This window comes from Neolamprologus brichardi, chromosome 11 (genome assembly GCF_056152115.1).
Source record: "Neolamprologus brichardi isolate AB-2024 chromosome 11, ASM5615211v1, whole genome shotgun sequence".
Classification (NCBI taxonomy): Eukaryota; Metazoa; Chordata; class Actinopteri; order Cichliformes; family Cichlidae; genus Neolamprologus; species Neolamprologus brichardi.
In genome coordinates, this window is record NC_142114.1 from 20,052,501 (window position 1) to 20,069,714 (window position 17,214).

A 17,214-nucleotide genomic window follows, 5' to 3' on the forward strand; every position below is an offset into this window, starting at 1 on the left:
AATTTGCCATGTTGCAACGAGCTTAACTTCTGTCTAGCTAGCTTGCCCTGCGCTCAGTGAATCTGTGTTCGACTACTCCGCCTAGGCTGCACTGTCGAGCGCAGATCCACTCAGCGCTCAACACAGACAGCATCGTCAGAAGGAAAGTTGATAAAATAAATTAAAAATGTTGTATCGTTCGATACATATGCGTACCGAACCGAAAGCACTGTATCGAACGGTTCGATATCGATACGAGTATCGTTGCACCCCTAATATATATATATATATATATATAAAAATTTTGGGACAAAAAGAATGGTAACCCGTAACTGTGAAAAATCTTCAGTGTAATCCATGTAGCACTGCATCACAGTGCTATGGGAAATGTGGAGGGACAATAAATAAGGCTGAAATCCTGCAATTAAATGACAATCCACTTGAACACCTTAGTAATGGCCACAATGAAAGACATAGAATGTATAGAAAGCATGAGGCTTTCAGTGGCAACAACAAGTACTGTTACTTTGATGTGGACAACTGCTCAAAGGGATTATAGTCTACTAATTATACTGTTCTTTGGCTCCATGTTTAAAAATACAAAAACTTTTCTGTAGTAAATCCATAATAAATTTTAAAAGGTAAGCTAGAAAAAAACCCCCTAAACTTAAGTATAGTCTTTTTGGAGAAAAGAATTAGGCTAACCCAGATGTGAGCTCTTCCTTGCAGGTCATAGTTATCTGTTTTCCCATTGGGGTGCAGCAAAGCCAGAAAAGAAAGATATGCATGTGTGTTACCTTCTGGATCCAGGGCCAAGGTGGGTGGTAGGAGGGTTGGGGTGGTAGAATGGGAGGTGATTGGTGGGGTGGTAGGAGTAGGAGTGGAAGGGACCATGGTAGTGACAGACACATTATCTACAGGCAGACAGGGAATGGGATAAACACAGACATACAAATACAACACAGAGGGACATTTTAAAAGGTGTTTTGTAGTAAAGGTAGTACTGGATGTAAAACATGACACATGCTTCATTCATTTCTGTGGCTGCAGTTGTTTCAAACACTAAAATATCAACATTAGTAATCATTTCCCCCCAAAATGTATGCAGATTTCAAAAAGAAATATATTCTGACCCATGAAAAGTGATAAACAAACACATTAGCAATGTTCTTTGGCAGGTTATATACCAGCTAAGGAGGTTAAAGATGCTCACAATGTGAAAAACACGCTTTAAAGTGGCAGCTGATGAGAATTACACCTGGCAGACTGGCATTCATCTGTGAAGCAATTGGAATATATAGGAACACATTCTCTATCACTGACACATTTTCTATGGTACAATGGCAGGAGAGACAGAGACATTGTCTGTGACAGATGCATTCCCAATGGAACAGTGCCATGCAGGGACTGTCTCATTCAATGCTGAACAATAGCTTGGATCTTGACACATTCTCCAAATCAATGGCTAAGACACAATGGTAGGTAGAGAGGTAGAAAAAGACAAGTTCAGTGCTGTTAAAGATAAAAATAATGGCTGACAAGAGCTAAAAGGGAGATGGTGGCGTGAGTGTGTGTGCATCAGCACTTTCAGAATGAATAATACGCCACTTCATCAGACAATTTATATAAAACTGAAACATGCAAGGAAGTCTATGTACTCAGTGTAGGGCACACACACACACACACACAGTGAAGTTATTTTGTAATAGAGGAAAATGCACTTTTGCATGAAAACACGCATACTCAGTGTACATGTGCTTACACACAAATGCCTAATTGCACACACACATGCACACACGCACACGCGCTGCCCTTTCTGTTCAGGAGTAATTTATTGGTAAGTATTCCTCTGTCTCTTCTCTCTTTCTCCCACCGGCCCTGAGATCATCAATCTCTTTTTGCACTCCTCTTATGTCAGCACAATACCTCCCCCACTACTGCCTTTTTTTCCTTTCTTCAAGACTAGCCTTGGTCTTCTCTTGTGTGCACGACTTACATGATGCATAATGTATTTTGTGCAAAAGATGAAGAGTTATCTGCGGGAAAAATAAAGTAAAATGGAGAGTGGAACAAATCGAATTTGATAGAAAATAGAATTTACTTAAATCTCTCTTCAGTGTATGAGTGCCTTGCTGTATGTTATATGCTTTTGTATGTGTGTGTGGATGCATGTAGATTTCATTTGAGCCTAAGAGCGGAAGATTAATTGCTGAGGTCACTGCACCAATTAACTGGTCGCTGATTAATTTCTTTTGACTATCATGAAAAAATAAATGTTCCCCGCTCACTATTTTAAACTTTTTTCAGTCTCACTCATCTTTTCTTCTTTCTTTATCAACAAAACTCTTTTTTTCCCCCTCACCCTCGCTCCCCAACCCATTTTGTCCACTTCTCCACTTCCCTTCATTTGGCTGCCTCAGCTGGCTCTCTGGTTTCATTCCTCTGTGACTGCGTTCCCTCACTGCCTCTCTTCAACTTAATTAAGGAGAATGCCATACAGCTGTCGTTCTCTTGGCCGATAGCGTCCTTTTTCCCCCACATCATATTGTTATTCATTAACACTATACGCCTGCCAATCAGGCACACAGCCCATGTTATTTCGAGGGATGGATGAGGCGGCACTTGCGATAATGACGTTTCTCCTCGTATCTCATTCTCACAGTAGTGCGCCTGAGGATACGGTGCCACCATTTTGGATGAGCCCTGTTATTCTTTCATGTTCAGTGTTCTTTATTTTAAGGGCTTAGCCCAAAGCACTGCTTGTCTAGCCAGTTATCTTTTAGTGCACTGAGTGCTTAGACATCGGTCGAAGGTCCACTACTGTGACCATAAAGGTCGACACTGATTACCTGAAAACTCATAGAGTAAATTTACTCGGATGTCAGGTGCATTGTCACAAGGGAAAGAAAATAGCACTGAAGCTTTTCTTTTTTAAAACTAAAACGACTCGGCTTTATCTCAGTCTAGCTTCTTCGGCCCCTTGCCTCTAACCTTTTTACACTTTCCTTCTCATTCTATTTTTTTTTGAAAGTCTCACTTCATTAAGTGGAGGTCTGGGTTTTTTTTTTCATTCCAATTACCCTGACGGCTCATTACAACAGTCGAGGAGACAGACTAATCCCTGGTCACCTAATATCCCTCTCTATCTCACCGTGTACCCACCCTTTCATCTTTTTGTCCCTTGCTTTTGCTTTCCATGCAACTTTCTGTAAATCAGTTTCCAGTTTGCATCCTTCCCACTGTTCGCTTCGTTCTGTATTTCACAGAAACGAGCACCCTCGCATGCATACACGTGCATGCACATGTGTTAAGTATATGAAAACTATAATACTTATTTCCCCATCTCCATTCTCTCTTTCTCTCTCTCTCTCTCTCTCTCTCTCCATCTTGCACACTCTCTCATGCAATTCAATTCTAATAGGTTTTATTGGCTTGGCGATTCATCTGAGTGCAGCAACTAAGTTCAATTACATAAGGAAGCCCTTTGGGCTTTCACCAGACAATCAACAACATTCTCCTCCCCGTCACAGGCACTCGTATGCTCATGCATCTTTGCGCATACACATAAAAAAAAAAATCCAATTTCTACTTAACAATGGTGGCACAGAGATGAAACACCCAAGAGAGGCCACATCCTTTTAGGAATTTGCAGATACTCGCTCTGAGACTATGTGTTTGCGTGCGTGTGCCTTTGCTTTCTCATTCTTTCGAAATTTCTCACATTTACATCAATAGTGGCCTCCTGAATGCTGCAGAAAGTTAATTTCATTGTTTTAATTTGTTCACACACCTACATGCACAGCAACAGGAAATATCTCACTCTCTCTAAATCAAGGCTTCTTAAAGTGTGTCAATTAAGGAAACGAATTAAGAGCCATAACAAAAAAATGCAGACATCACACACGGGTAGTTAACGTTTTAATGTGTCTGTTTAGAGGATAGTGGTTTATGTTGGTGATTAATTTCTTCATTTAATTTCAGTAAATCGCTTTTGTGCTGGTTTCTAGCTTTCAAACCAGCACCATCTGTCCTATTAGGAAGACAGAAACGTGTTTGTGTGCTATGATCACTAGAATAAAAGAGTTAAAACCACCCACAAGCAACATAATCTCTCAACATTAGCTCTAATACTTGAAATACTCAGTTTGTCTTGGGTAAGGTGTTCCTTGATTGCTGTGGACTGACATGACTCTCATGTGCTCTACTCCCCATTTCCCACAATTCACATCACGTGAACTGTGATTTAGTACATCTGTGCTCACACCTATTTTGGGTAATAGCTATATAAGGTCAGAGATGAAGACAGTGTGTGAAAATAGCCATAAACTGTGGAGGAATGATTGTGCAGCCCATATAATGCTGCCTAGCCCTCTGATTGGTCCCCGGACACTCTGAGAAACCTTGCTCTTAAATCATAAACATGCATGTATACAGGAATAAAAATTCAATAACACACACAGAGTAATATGCGGTAGAAATGGTTGATTCGTCCAATAAAGCTCAGCCTCAATGCATCATGTCTTTGCACAACCAAGGCCCCTTGGAGAGTTTCCCACCTCTCACTCACGATTCTCCTTGGCTAGCATTAAACCTGCCTCTCTTTGTAAAGTGACAGCACTTAAAGCACCTGCGACAAATCTGAAGCCCCTTTTGCCTGAGTTTGAGCTCAGGCTGCAGACCCTGATGGCAGATAATTCTCACAGAGGGACGGTTGACACAAAATGAGACATAGAGATGAACAAGTTTCTTTGCACCTGTAACAGAATGGTTTCATTTCTGCTGACTCATACCTTATAACACACATCTTCCATCATCCCCTCTTTGCCTGCACTTCCTCCTCCAGTGCACCCAGGGATTCCCTGTGGGAAGGCTGGGAGCCAGCTAAACTGACATTTTGTGTATTTGACAAGCCGTGGTACTGAATGTTAACCTGCATTCAACCTCCATCGTCCTTCATCTCCCTCTATTCATTTCTCCATCACACCCTCCTACCCCCGTTCCCCCAATCCAACTTCTCACTACTTTACACCCAGTTTGCTCCGTGTCGCCTTCTCAGAGAGAAAGGCCTTCTTCGGTAAAGACACTGAACTGCAGCTGAACCTAGAATAGGGGGCAAACCGGTGGCCAAGTGAGAAATAGTGATGGTGTTTGACAGGAAAAGGAAGTGGACAGGAGGTGCTAAAAAGGTGAGAGCAGTTGAAAGCACAAGGAAAAAATGACATTGAGGAACGGAATACAGCAAGGTATAATGGGAAAAGGTGAATAACAAGAGTGTTTCAAACAGAAAAAAGAAAATAACCTCAGAGAGATTGAAAAGGTAAAGCATGCGACTACATCAATACACCAGTAAAGCTGCATTTCTTTTGATCTGCATAATGCTTTGGGAAGAAGTGAAGATCCTCGCTACAAAATAAGTTAATCATTATTTGAATGAAAGAAACAGATGATGACACCTACTTAAACAATGTGGGTGCTGGAATGAAAGAAAGCACATGCTGCGTAAAATGTTGGAGTTATGATTCATCTTGTGTTTTATAGCATTCAATCCCATCAGTTTTATTATTGATTGGCGACTTTCATTTAGTTTTCAGAAGCTAGCATGTCACCAGCACTATGTTAAATCATCCTTGGTGGTTTATTTGCATCAATACAAATGTATAGCAAGGCGTGCATAGAGCTTGAATTCAATGGATACGTTTGACATTTCTCAAGAAATAATTTTCACCATATTAGCTGGATTATTAGTTGTGACATTCAGGAAAAGCAAGTGCGACTTTCAGTTGCCTACAGATTAATATGATGGTTGCATCAACAACTCTGAGCTCTTTGAGATAAGGTTTAAAACAATCTGCCCAGTGGGTGACTACATTTTTTTTTTTTTTTGAAGTACAGCAACCTACGACTGATATGGGGCATGGAGAAGACTTAAGGAGCTGATTGCTGAAAATCTATGGTGCAGCACAAAGGAGCTGAAACTAGGCTTATGTTGTTTATGAGGATTTCCTGTCTTTTATGGATTTTTATTGAGGCCAGATTCCTTGATCTGAAAGTATCATTTTTTTCACAAAATGAAAGGATAAGAAAAAAAAAGAGAGCGATATGTCAAATTAACAAGCAGCACAGAGCAATGACATTAAATAAAGAAGATAAATGATGAAATTTGAGGAAAAAATGCCACAGAGGAAAATAAATGGAGATGACTGCTAAGGAAATGGTGAAGTGGAAGAAGACAGAACATTTTCTACAGTGGTGGCAACACTCATCAAAGCTCGACATGTCTAACCTTTTTGAATAGAGAAACAGAGAGAACGAAAGAAAGAATAAGTGCGAGAGAAAGAAGAGCTGGTGGTGATGTCATCTTTCATCTTGCCAGTGTTGCCACCCGTGATGTCTGTGGAAAGCTGCCATTACGTGTGTCATCTGATTATTGTACAAAAGTGCGCTCGGTGTGGAAAAGAAAGTGCAACAGTGAGAAAGATAGATAGACGAGGGTGCGCTAACTAAAAGCAACCTAAGAATGTTACATAAGATATCATGTCTCAGCTTCCTTCATTCTTCCCACTGCTTCTGATCTTCAAACCAGGTGCTAGAATGACATGACAGGAGCTGCCAGTGGGGGAGTGGGGGGTTAGATCAAAAGGGCAAACCTACTGAGTGACAGTGGTGTGCACGTAATTAGGTCAAACCACAAATGCATTGGATATGAATCCATATAAGCCGCTAATGACGAGCTTGCTTTACAATTCAGCCCTACTGCTGCTGTCTTGTTAAAATTTCACAAATCTTGTTTTGTCCTTATTTGATTGCAAGTTTTACAGAGTTCTTACTCTCTTGGATCACACAACTTTAAACATATTCTTTTCAAATGTACTTCTAAGCCAGAGAGAAAGTTTAGCCAATTTGTCATATTTCCTGAAAAGAAGTGGTGCGAGATATTCATGTGATGTTTCAAGCGGCATTGCTAGCATCGCCTTTTATTAATAAGGGATAACTGCTGTGTTCATTTCCACAGTTGTATGATTGAACTCTGCTAGCAACATTTACACATGTAAAAAAAAATATGCTTATTTATTTTGAGCCTTGGTGAAGCTGTTTTAATTCCTCTTCGCCACCCTCCCTTTAAGTCCCCCTTTCATTTGATCAGCTGCCCCTCACAAACAGAGGTAGGAAAGTGATGTGCTTACACTCAGAGCTGTGGTTACAAATGACCCTAGTAAGGATATCAGCTCTCACTGATATGATACAGAGCCACAAGTAGCTGAAACCAAATATTTAGAGCAATCTGATGCCTGAGGTTTCAGCTCAAAGGGATTAATTGGACTTATACTTACCTCATTATCTGGAAATTTGGCTGTGCTGAACATCTAACAGTGTAATGTGATTTTATATATGTATACATATATATACATATATATACATACATATATATATATATATACATACATTATATATGTATGTATACATACATATACATATACATACATACACACACACATATATATATATACACACATATATATATATATACACATATATAAATATATATACTAGGGATGCACCGATACCGATACTGGTATTGGGTATCGGGGCCGATACTGTAAAATGTGTGTGTACTCATACTCGTAAAAGTTAACCGATATCATGAACCGATACCAATTTATTTCATTAATCAGAAGGTGGCTTGTCATTTCTGTTGTAGTTTTTTAGATTGGCCACTAGGGAGCCAATTATTATTTTATTTATTATTTATTTAATAATAATTATTTTGTTTGTTTGTTTACAATATGGACACTCTGCAATAATTTAAAAGTTTATTTTATTCGCAAACCTAATTTGTATTTATTTTATTCCAAACAGAAGTGTTTATTTATTATTCTGAAAGCTCGAGACAGTGCCAATAGTTCAGTGATATTTTGTAAAATTACAATGTGGAGACTCTGCAATAATTTAACAGAAGTGCTTATTTTTCACTTAAAATTTTTTTGTGGTCATTTTTATTAAGATTTTATTTTTTATCGACAGGGAATATAATAAAACCTGTCTTCCAATTAATTGTATGTGTGTGTGTGTGTGTGGTAGAAGTATCGTTTTTTGTACTCTGTATCATGTACTCTGTACATATACATATATACATACATATACATATATATATAATATATACATATATACACACACACGCACATATACATATATATATACATATATATATATATATATATATATATATATATATATATATATATATATATATATATATGTATATATACACATACATACATATATATACATATACATACACACAGTCCTTATTATTGAAAATAAGGACTAGCATAGCAAGTAAGTGGATAAGTAACAAATGTGTTTTTTATAAATTACTTTTCAGAGACAGAGTCACAAAGTGCTGTAAAACAAAATAGAATAAATTACATAAAAACTAGAAATAATCACAAAAAATAACAGAAGTTTTAAATATAGTAAAGAGCAACAAAAACACAGGATATAACAGAAGAAACAAAAGCTGATAATTAAAGCAGGCATTATCAATAAGATCAAATAAAACAAAAACGCTACATAAATAAGTCTTTAGCTGATTTTTTAAAAGAGTTCCAGTTTAAAAAAAAATAAAATCTTAATTTCATGGTTTTAGTATGTAGTATGTAGGCTTATCAAAATCAAAGTCTCTTCATTTGTCTCACTTGGGAGACATTTGCTTTGGACACAGGGGTCACACCGCACTCCACAATCTTGTGTGCAATAGCTAAGAAACTCTGAACCTGCAATCACAGAATGCTAACAGCGCTAACTGGTAAGTGAGCTGTGATGAGTCATGACAGTGGCTTTTTCTTTTTCAAACCTGGCTAAATCACCATGGTTACTTATGGTGAACATATAACCTGGACAGCAGTAAGTTAGGTTCAGAGTTTGGGTTTAAAATCTGTGAAAAGAGACGTTTTCACACTGATTCTTATATATGCAGCCAGACCTTACTAACATCATACATGAAGCCCAGCTTATATATGCATATATTCAGTTGGTATGCATAAATGGATAAATGTTTGTATACTTGATTCTAATGTACTATTAAGTCTGTTTTACACTGATGAAACTGCAGCTACCAGAACACAGAAAACACATCAATAGAATGAATTCCACTTTGATCTGTCGATAAACCAAAGCAATTTCCACATCTCCATTATTAGGCTGTGGAATGGTAACCTTTAATATTTTATTGCATCCAGTTTATATTTTCTTGAGCTCTAAAGCGTGGCTGTCATGTTAGAAACAGACAGCAACATTGAGTGCACAAGTGGCGATAAAATAATTAACTTGCTCTTTGTTTTTTCACTCGGCGCACTTAATTCCAAGCTTATTGATTTTTCTGCAGCATTAATCTCTTGTTTTATTTGTGACAGTGTTGCGATTGACTGTTAGATTTTTTTATATTGTTTATAGATTTATATCACTGTTTTATCATCATCACCTTATAATATCTCAACTGGAGTAGGAGGCATTCTCAAAGATCACGTTGTGTGGAAGTGGAGTCTTGTGACGCGTGAAACGCCCATCACGCTGTTGTGATACCAGCTCCAACTGGGATTTGGGGTTTTGTTAAGCCAGCCTGGCTTTGTTGAACTTCCTAGTAGTATAGATCTCAGCAGTGTGTTAGAGAAGCAGCTGAGATAAATAATCTGGATCTTCTCCATTTAGTGCTTAAAACAAAGTCTAAAATCTACTGGGGGTCATTGTAAGAGTATAGACGTGTATTGTGAGCTTGCTTACTAGAACAGGTTACTACATACACTTTGGGAATGTAGCACCAGTGAATTTATTTGCAGATCGTGATAACAAAAGCCATTTTACCAGCATCTTCCTCCCCTCTAGAACCTCTGTTCATGCAACAAGAAAAGAATTCCAACAGGTTTTTCACTGCACACTGTGTTTCAACTTCTGTCCTTGTCTTGTCCGTGTCATTACACACTGTGAAATTCATTAGTTGTCAAAATATCTTGTATCTTTAGCTATTGCACTTGAAGATAAGTTATTTTGAATTCCTTGAGGAGAAGATTGGGTCACAGTGGAGATAATAAGCTGCTTCTTTACAAGCGATAGCCAGAATAATAATGTTGGTGACTAGTATCTGTGCATGCTAGTCTCCTCGTGGAATCAATAGCACTGTGAAATCAGTTGCACAGCAGGCTTAGCAAAGGTTTCCTGCTGTGTCCGAATCAAAAAAACAAATAAAGCTGAAAGAAAAATGAGACAAGCATCATGCTGTAGTGGGTCTGTTGCCCACTGCCAGTATAGACAGACTCCAAATACTCTGGGAAGATAAAAGAATCAATACAATTTAAAAGACTTCTCTAAAATATTATCATTAAAAAATAAGAAAAGAAATAAGAAGCTTAACAAAGCAACCACTGAACATAAAATTATTCAGGACCGTTAACTACAGCCTCAGGTACTAAAACTTAAGGGACATAAAAAGAACCACTGGAGCAAACTTTGCAAGCACTTGTCTTAATACTAAGAAAATGTTCAGCAAATTCACTGTTAGCGATCTTTACTCACCATACACCAACAGCGTGTAATGATCAGCAGCACGACCATAGTCGTTCTGGGCCTGGCACAGGTATGTCCCGTTGTGTGATTGGCTAAGACGGGAAATCTGAAGAGTAGTGCCAGAAATCTCTGCCCTCTCAGGTAAGGTGTCATTAATCTTGGACCACTGAGTGTTTCTGGGCCTGTAAGAAATATGCAACCTTCAATCAGTTATCAAAAGTCAACCGTGTAACATCTAGATAGCAATGGTAGGAGATGACCCAGGGCTAACATATATAAAGAAAACAGAATTGGACCAAGCACTGAGCCTCGGGGGACCCACATGAGCGGTCCTGTTGAGGACATGCAGTTCTGAAGTGCTAGTTAGATACGTGTGATGAGAACCATTTGAGAGCAGTGCTAGAGGTACCACCCAGTTCCATAACCTGTCAGTAAAATGACATAATCAGTGCTGTCAAAGACTGTTGATAGTTTAAGGAGAGGGCAGAACCCTGATTTGGGCCAGCATCTTTATATATATGGACATTTAAGAGTCATTAATTAACCTGACATACATGTCTCTGGCCCAGGAAACTGGACTGCCCAAAGGAAATTCATACATGTACTCCAAATGCCCTAGCTGACTAGAATGCTGGAATCTTCTAACTTAAATATTATAGGTTTTAGCTTTAGATGTCAAATTTTTGCAGTTTGTTATTATACCTACAAGAAGCAGTGCTATTTGCTATCATGATGGGAGTTTGGTGGAGACCTGAGTGCTAAAGTGAAGCTCTCAATCTACCCTCACCTATGGTCACAAGCTCTGTATTGTGACCGAAAGCATGATATTGCAGATACGTGTGGAAGAAATGAGCTTCCACTGAATGAGGTTTGGGTTCTGCCTTAGAGATGTCATGAGGAGGTTAGTCATTTGAGAGGGGATGAGGGTAGACCTCTCTCCTCCACATTGAAAGGAACCAGCTGAGGTGGTTCAGTGATCTTACTAGGATGCCTCCTGGGGCCTCCTAGGTGGGGTGTTTCAAGACCCTAGGGTAGACCCAGGACACTCTAGCCTGTGGATGCCCCTGTGTTTCCTCTGATGAACTGGAGGTGGCTGGGGAGAACGAGACCTCGGCTTGTCTACTTGCTGTCCCCGTGACACGTAACATGAGCATAGACATACACATTTTGAGTAGCTGCATGTCTTTTATCAGTTCAGAAACGTTCTACCTGCGTTCCCTGATCATTGCTCTGTATCTCTGCTGGTATGTGGTTTCAAAATGACAAAGCAAGCTGTATTGTTTAAAAAAAGAGATGTCTTGTGGAAAAAAGATATCTCAAGATAAGCTTACATGCAGTAATCACACACTTTAGTTCATGTTTTCTGAAGAGACGACTAACCCTTAGGCTTTACCTTGACAGTAAAAGAACGAGGTAAAAGATTGGCCTTAGTTAGCTGTTAGTGGCCACTGTATCTCTAACATGTAACTTGTTGTTTGTCCAAATAAAAATAACTTTATTGTATAATTACTTTATGCTTCTATGCTTGTCAAATAAAGAAGACAGGATATAAGGCTGTTCAGGATTTAGATCAGCTCAGAGGCACTTTTGACAGAACTGGTAGTTAGTTAATAAGTAATGTAATTTATAACTTCTTTAATAATCATTGTAGTCATGCTGTTATTAAATTCACGGGATAAAAATATGGGTTATTGAATCAAATATTTCCAAGGACATTGCTTAACACTGTCAGCAAGTACCTCACATAACAATGCAATAGATAGAATACGCATAGTCTGAAAGATATTTAATAAAGCCTGAAGAGCTAAATAATTTTAGAAGCAAAGGAAGTCAGTATCAGATTGACTTTGGCACTACCAGAAGTGGTGGCATGATAAAAAAAAGAGGTGAAGACGGAGGGTAAAGAAGCCCATAGGGTGAGGTTGACATAAGAATGAAAGAAGGGTCTTGGAGGAGAAATCGTGGCAAGCGAGGGATGCATCCCGATAAATAATCATGAGATATGTGGTTAGAGGGCAGCGAGTGCTTGAAAGAACTGGGTAAGAGTGACAAGGGGGCAGATGACAGAGTAAAGGGTTGTCAGGTGTTAAGAGTAGGAAAGAAAACGAGAAGAATGTATTACAGGTAGAGTGAGGGAAAAAATGTGTAGTAGGAGTTGAAGTGCAGAAGCAGGCAGACAAAATGCATTGGTCACAAGGCTGGGAAGGCAGAGCAGATGGGAGGTACAAGGATTACAGACCCCCAAATCTTTGTGTGTGTGTGTCTGGCAGGGTTTCATGGCTCTTGCCACCCTGGCCAGATTACAATCCTGACTCATCTGGGATCTAATCCCTCAGGAAGTCTAATTAAACCACCTTCTTGGTTCAGCATAGATGCATATACACACTTTCTCCCTTTCCACACTGATGTTTTCAAACAAAATCTCCCGTTTTTCCTCTCTTGCAATAACAAACTTGCACTCTTACTCTGAGTAATCCCTTACAAAGATAACACACAAATAATCAGGCTATCAAGCTAAATGAAAAGACATTGTCTGCCTTAATCTCCCCGCCTAGTAACAGACAGACAGTGAGTGTACCCTTCGCCACAAGGAAGTGACATATAATTAGTCATTAATGCTTAACAGGCATTTAACAGGGCCAGGGAGCAAGCGCGAGGGTGACAAGGGTACTGTAATGTGTGTGTGACTGTGTGTGTGTCTATGGGTGTGCAGTCCAGCATGAGATGAGGGTCATAGTCCAGCGCTGCCTGAAGTCCCATCCCTCACTGTCGCATACACACACGCATACACAGTGTCCCCAACCAGCCGTTACAAAGCTTTAGTGGGGCTATAGCCAATACACTTCTCAGCCAGTCCTAACTGTGGGATTTCACTAAATTCATCACACTGACACACACAAAAACACACATGCACACACTTTAGCTGCAATGGGCTTTACTAGGGAGCTTTAGTGGACCCAATGCCCACAGACAGACAGAAAATCTAGGGGAGGGTTTAAGAGCTTAGGCCCCAATACCCTTCTAGAAAGTGCCCAAAGGGCTGCCAACACTCTAGAAAAAGGCTTCATTTCAAGGTCGGATCTTAAAATTGTTGACTGCTGATTGGGTTTGGGTAACCTCACACACAGTGCATACCATGTCCACATTTAGACAGAATTCTTTGTATCCCCTTACACACTTCCAATATCCTATCAGGCACAGTCTAAAGCGCCTCTTCTCTTTGTCCTTCATGCAATAAAATATGGATCAGGTTTTTATCCATCTGTCAAACGGTAAATGTCAGGTGAAACCACTCTTCTGCTTTTCATCAAAGTCAGAAGTACACTGCTACGTTTACATGTCCTTACACAACAAGAAATATATCACGTGGTTTAATATTGCACATTTACACGTGTAATAGAAGATAAATATGGCTTACAGCTCATATTTCAAGTCCATTTCCCAATATTTTCAATAATAAGTATTGATATTTAGATAGCGTTGATTTCCGAGCACAGTACCAAGAAAGTACAACGATAAAGACAAAGATAAGTCTATGCAATATAGTAATTTCACAGACACAAAAAAGATGGCTGAAATTAAAAGTACTTGATAATTGCACTCAGTTTCTGAAGTAGAATCCTGGAAATGAAGGATCACAATGAGAAATTATATAGAAAGAGACGAATGTGAAAAAAGTATTAGACAAAAACAATGAATCTGTTGTAGCTTTCTGGTTAAGAGTGCCTAAGGTCTCGCTGATTTTCTTCTTCCTTTAGAACCAGTAATGCTGGTTAAGCACACATGTTCTCCCTTCTGTGATAATTGCTTTATACTCACACATTTGGGAGCTGTCCAGGAAAACCTGTTTTCTGTTGTGAAAAGCTCCACTGGAGCAGGTAGAAGTTATTCAAGGATGTTTCCACAATAGCAATTAAGAAGGAGATTTTTCTTTAAACGAAAGTGGATAGTAATTACTTGGAAAGTAAACAGTAATATATTTCAGAGACGCTCTCTGTTGGATAGTCACAGATCACCTACTGCACCCAATTTACCTCTATAGCCCATAAATGGCAAAAAAGTTTTGGTAGCACCCCTTATCACTTCATTGTTGACATTGTTGACAGCTAACACTTTCTCTGAACCTTCAACAAATCAAAATTGAAGTTTACTCTGTTAGATTTTTTCACACATTTTTGTTCTTTGAAACATATTAAAAGAAAACCAGTAAACAAACAAATACATTTAACTCTAGTGTTACTGGGGCCACAGTAACTTCAGCTCTTTTGCAGTTCTTTAGGGTTGCTTGTTATTCCAGCTCGTTCTATATTTAGCTGGTGGGATTTAATTATGATCTATAATTAATGGTCTGGGTAAATGTGTAAAACAGAGTTCTGCTAACAGATTGGCAGAGATAAAGTCAAGCCTTACAAATCTTTAGCAATATTAGAAATGAAATGTCATTCTTGTAGCAGCAGCTCAAAACAATTCCACAAAACTGTGTTAGACACGATTCAATTTTGCTAAATTTTCTATTTGTAAGGATTGATACTGAACTCTGCAAACTCCTGCATGCCCTTGTCAGTCAAACGATGTTTGCGTACCCTTAAACTGATTTGTCAAAACCTGTTGCTTTGTCGAGGCAAACAATTTATAATTTATGATTACTTCATCTGGAATTCATTTGAAAAATTATGGAAAAATCTCTCTCTTATGACAGCCTGCAACACTTTCACAAGTAACGCCTGAAACCAGATGGCAAACAGAATTTTTACATATCTTGTGAAAACTAAAGCTAAATTCATTTGTCATGATTGCGTTATCTTCGTAATGTGTCCTGGTAAATAATGTGGAAAGCAAGACAAAAGCAGCACATTCTTAATGTAAAGCGCACCAATGCCAAGCTGTTTACCACACATACATATACACATAGACTTACAGAGGATTCCCAGTGACAGAGCAGGTGAGGGTGAGCGAGTCGCCCTCTCGCAAAATGCCAGCAGGAGGAACAATTCGAACTGTAGGTGCAACTGTAGAAAAGCAGAAAGGAAGAGGGTGACATGAGTAAGCATTTCAGAGAAAAAAAAGAAAAAACATTTCTCGATCTGAATGATGCAAGAATCAGACAGGAACAGGGAAAAAAATCAAGAAAGAAAAAAAGAATCCGAAACAAAAGACAGGTAACAGAAAGGGAAAAGTTAGAACATGGAAGGAAAATTGTCTTTGACATCTGTTTCCAAGGCAACCGTGCGACAATCCTATGGTTTAGACACCTGTTATCATAAGCAGCCCACCGCTCCAGCAGCTGCTGTAGTGCACTTGCTTCAGTAACAGAACAATCAGGAGCCAAATCCACACCCGCGGTTGGTCATTATTGCCAGTTTTCTGGCTGGAGGAGCATCCAGGCAGAGATGTTAATGTTTGTTGATAGCTCACCAGTCTGATCTATCAACAAACATTAATATAGAAGTGGCAAATTAATTGAACTCACAAGGCCGATGTAAACATATTCGCTAAATATGAATCATCCACATCTATAAATATCTACATATGCCTGGGAAATGTTTGACTATTCAAAATGATATATTGTTGGATCAAGCAATCACATCAAGCTGTCAGGAACAGTGAAGATGCAACTAATGGAGTTACTGAATATGGTTGACTGCTGAAATTCATCAGATTAGTATTGGGGGAGAAGAGAGACTACACTGTATGCACTTTTATCTTGTATTCTCATCACAGTTTATCTGCTATAATAATGCCCTTTATCAATTGCCCACAAGACAATTCCAGTATGGAAGGAAATAGGGATCCACATGAAAAAACAAAACAAAATGAACTTTGCACAATCTTTGTTTTTCTAAAAAATTATATATATAATAAAATAAAATAAAAATGTGCCACGATTTTTGTGCTGGAACATGTTTTTTGTTTTGTTCTGTCCCTGTGTAGTATTTTCTGTGTCTTGTCACCTGTCTTATTAGCCTTTTCCCTGGTGTGTATAGCTTGTGCGTTTCCCCCACAGACTTTGTTATGTTGTTGTTCCCTTTTCCTTCTTTTCCTGACCCCTGAAATACATGTGATACATGTCTTTGATGTCTTGCCTCTGACACACTTTTGCTCCATTATCACAAGACTTCAAGGCGCACCAGTAGCATTTCAGAAATGGAGCGTTTAGTCTGCATGGGTTCTTATATTCTGAAAACTGACCAGATTCTCTATGCCGTCCCCATGTCTAACTTCCTGTCCTCCTCATCTGCTCTGCGCTGCTTGACGTGACTTCCATGAAAAAGTAGAAATTCTGAGGGGAGAGTCATTTTTGGAATTTTTCCAAAGTGTACTCTGGTGGGATCGGAAGCATTGTCTTTTGCCTGAGTGGCTGCAATCAGCTCTGGTGGTTAGGTTAACAGAACCACACCCTGTATATTTAAGTGTCCCTTGTTTTGGTCCTGCTGGCACGCTGCTTTTGATTAGTCTCTGTCACTTCTGGATTTTGTTACTGAGACGCATTTCCCTGTATTTTCCAAAAAGTGCCTTCTTTTTTTCTAAATTTTATCTTCCAGTCCATTTCAGTTTTTGGTTTCACTTAGGCAGCATGCAAACACAGTAGTACAAATTAATATCTTCAAATCAAAACACTGAGCTGAAAGCAAATATTTGTTCCTCCTCACATCAAAAACAAACTTGACAAGCTTA

At 38.9% G+C, this 17,214-nt stretch overlaps 1 protein-coding gene across 4 annotated transcripts in view; it reads right to left on the reverse strand.

The window, feature by feature from the left end:
* Positions 1–17,214, reverse strand: part of cadm4 (cell adhesion molecule 4) — a 154,920-nt gene that overhangs the window by 8,509 nt on the left and 129,197 nt on the right. For 2 of the 4 annotated variants that reach the window (XM_006791658.3, XM_006791659.3), the window contains exons 5-6: positions 15,458–15,548; positions 10,549–10,721 (exon numbers count right to left, since the gene is read on the reverse strand). In XM_006791658.3, the coding sequence (XP_006791721.1) occupies positions 10,549–10,721; positions 15,458–15,548 (264 nt within the window). Of the gene's footprint in view, positions 1–568; positions 894–10,548; positions 10,722–15,457; positions 15,549–17,214 lie in introns of those variants that run through there. The other 2 variants (XM_087848305.1, XM_087848304.1) reach the window with 2 other exon arrangements.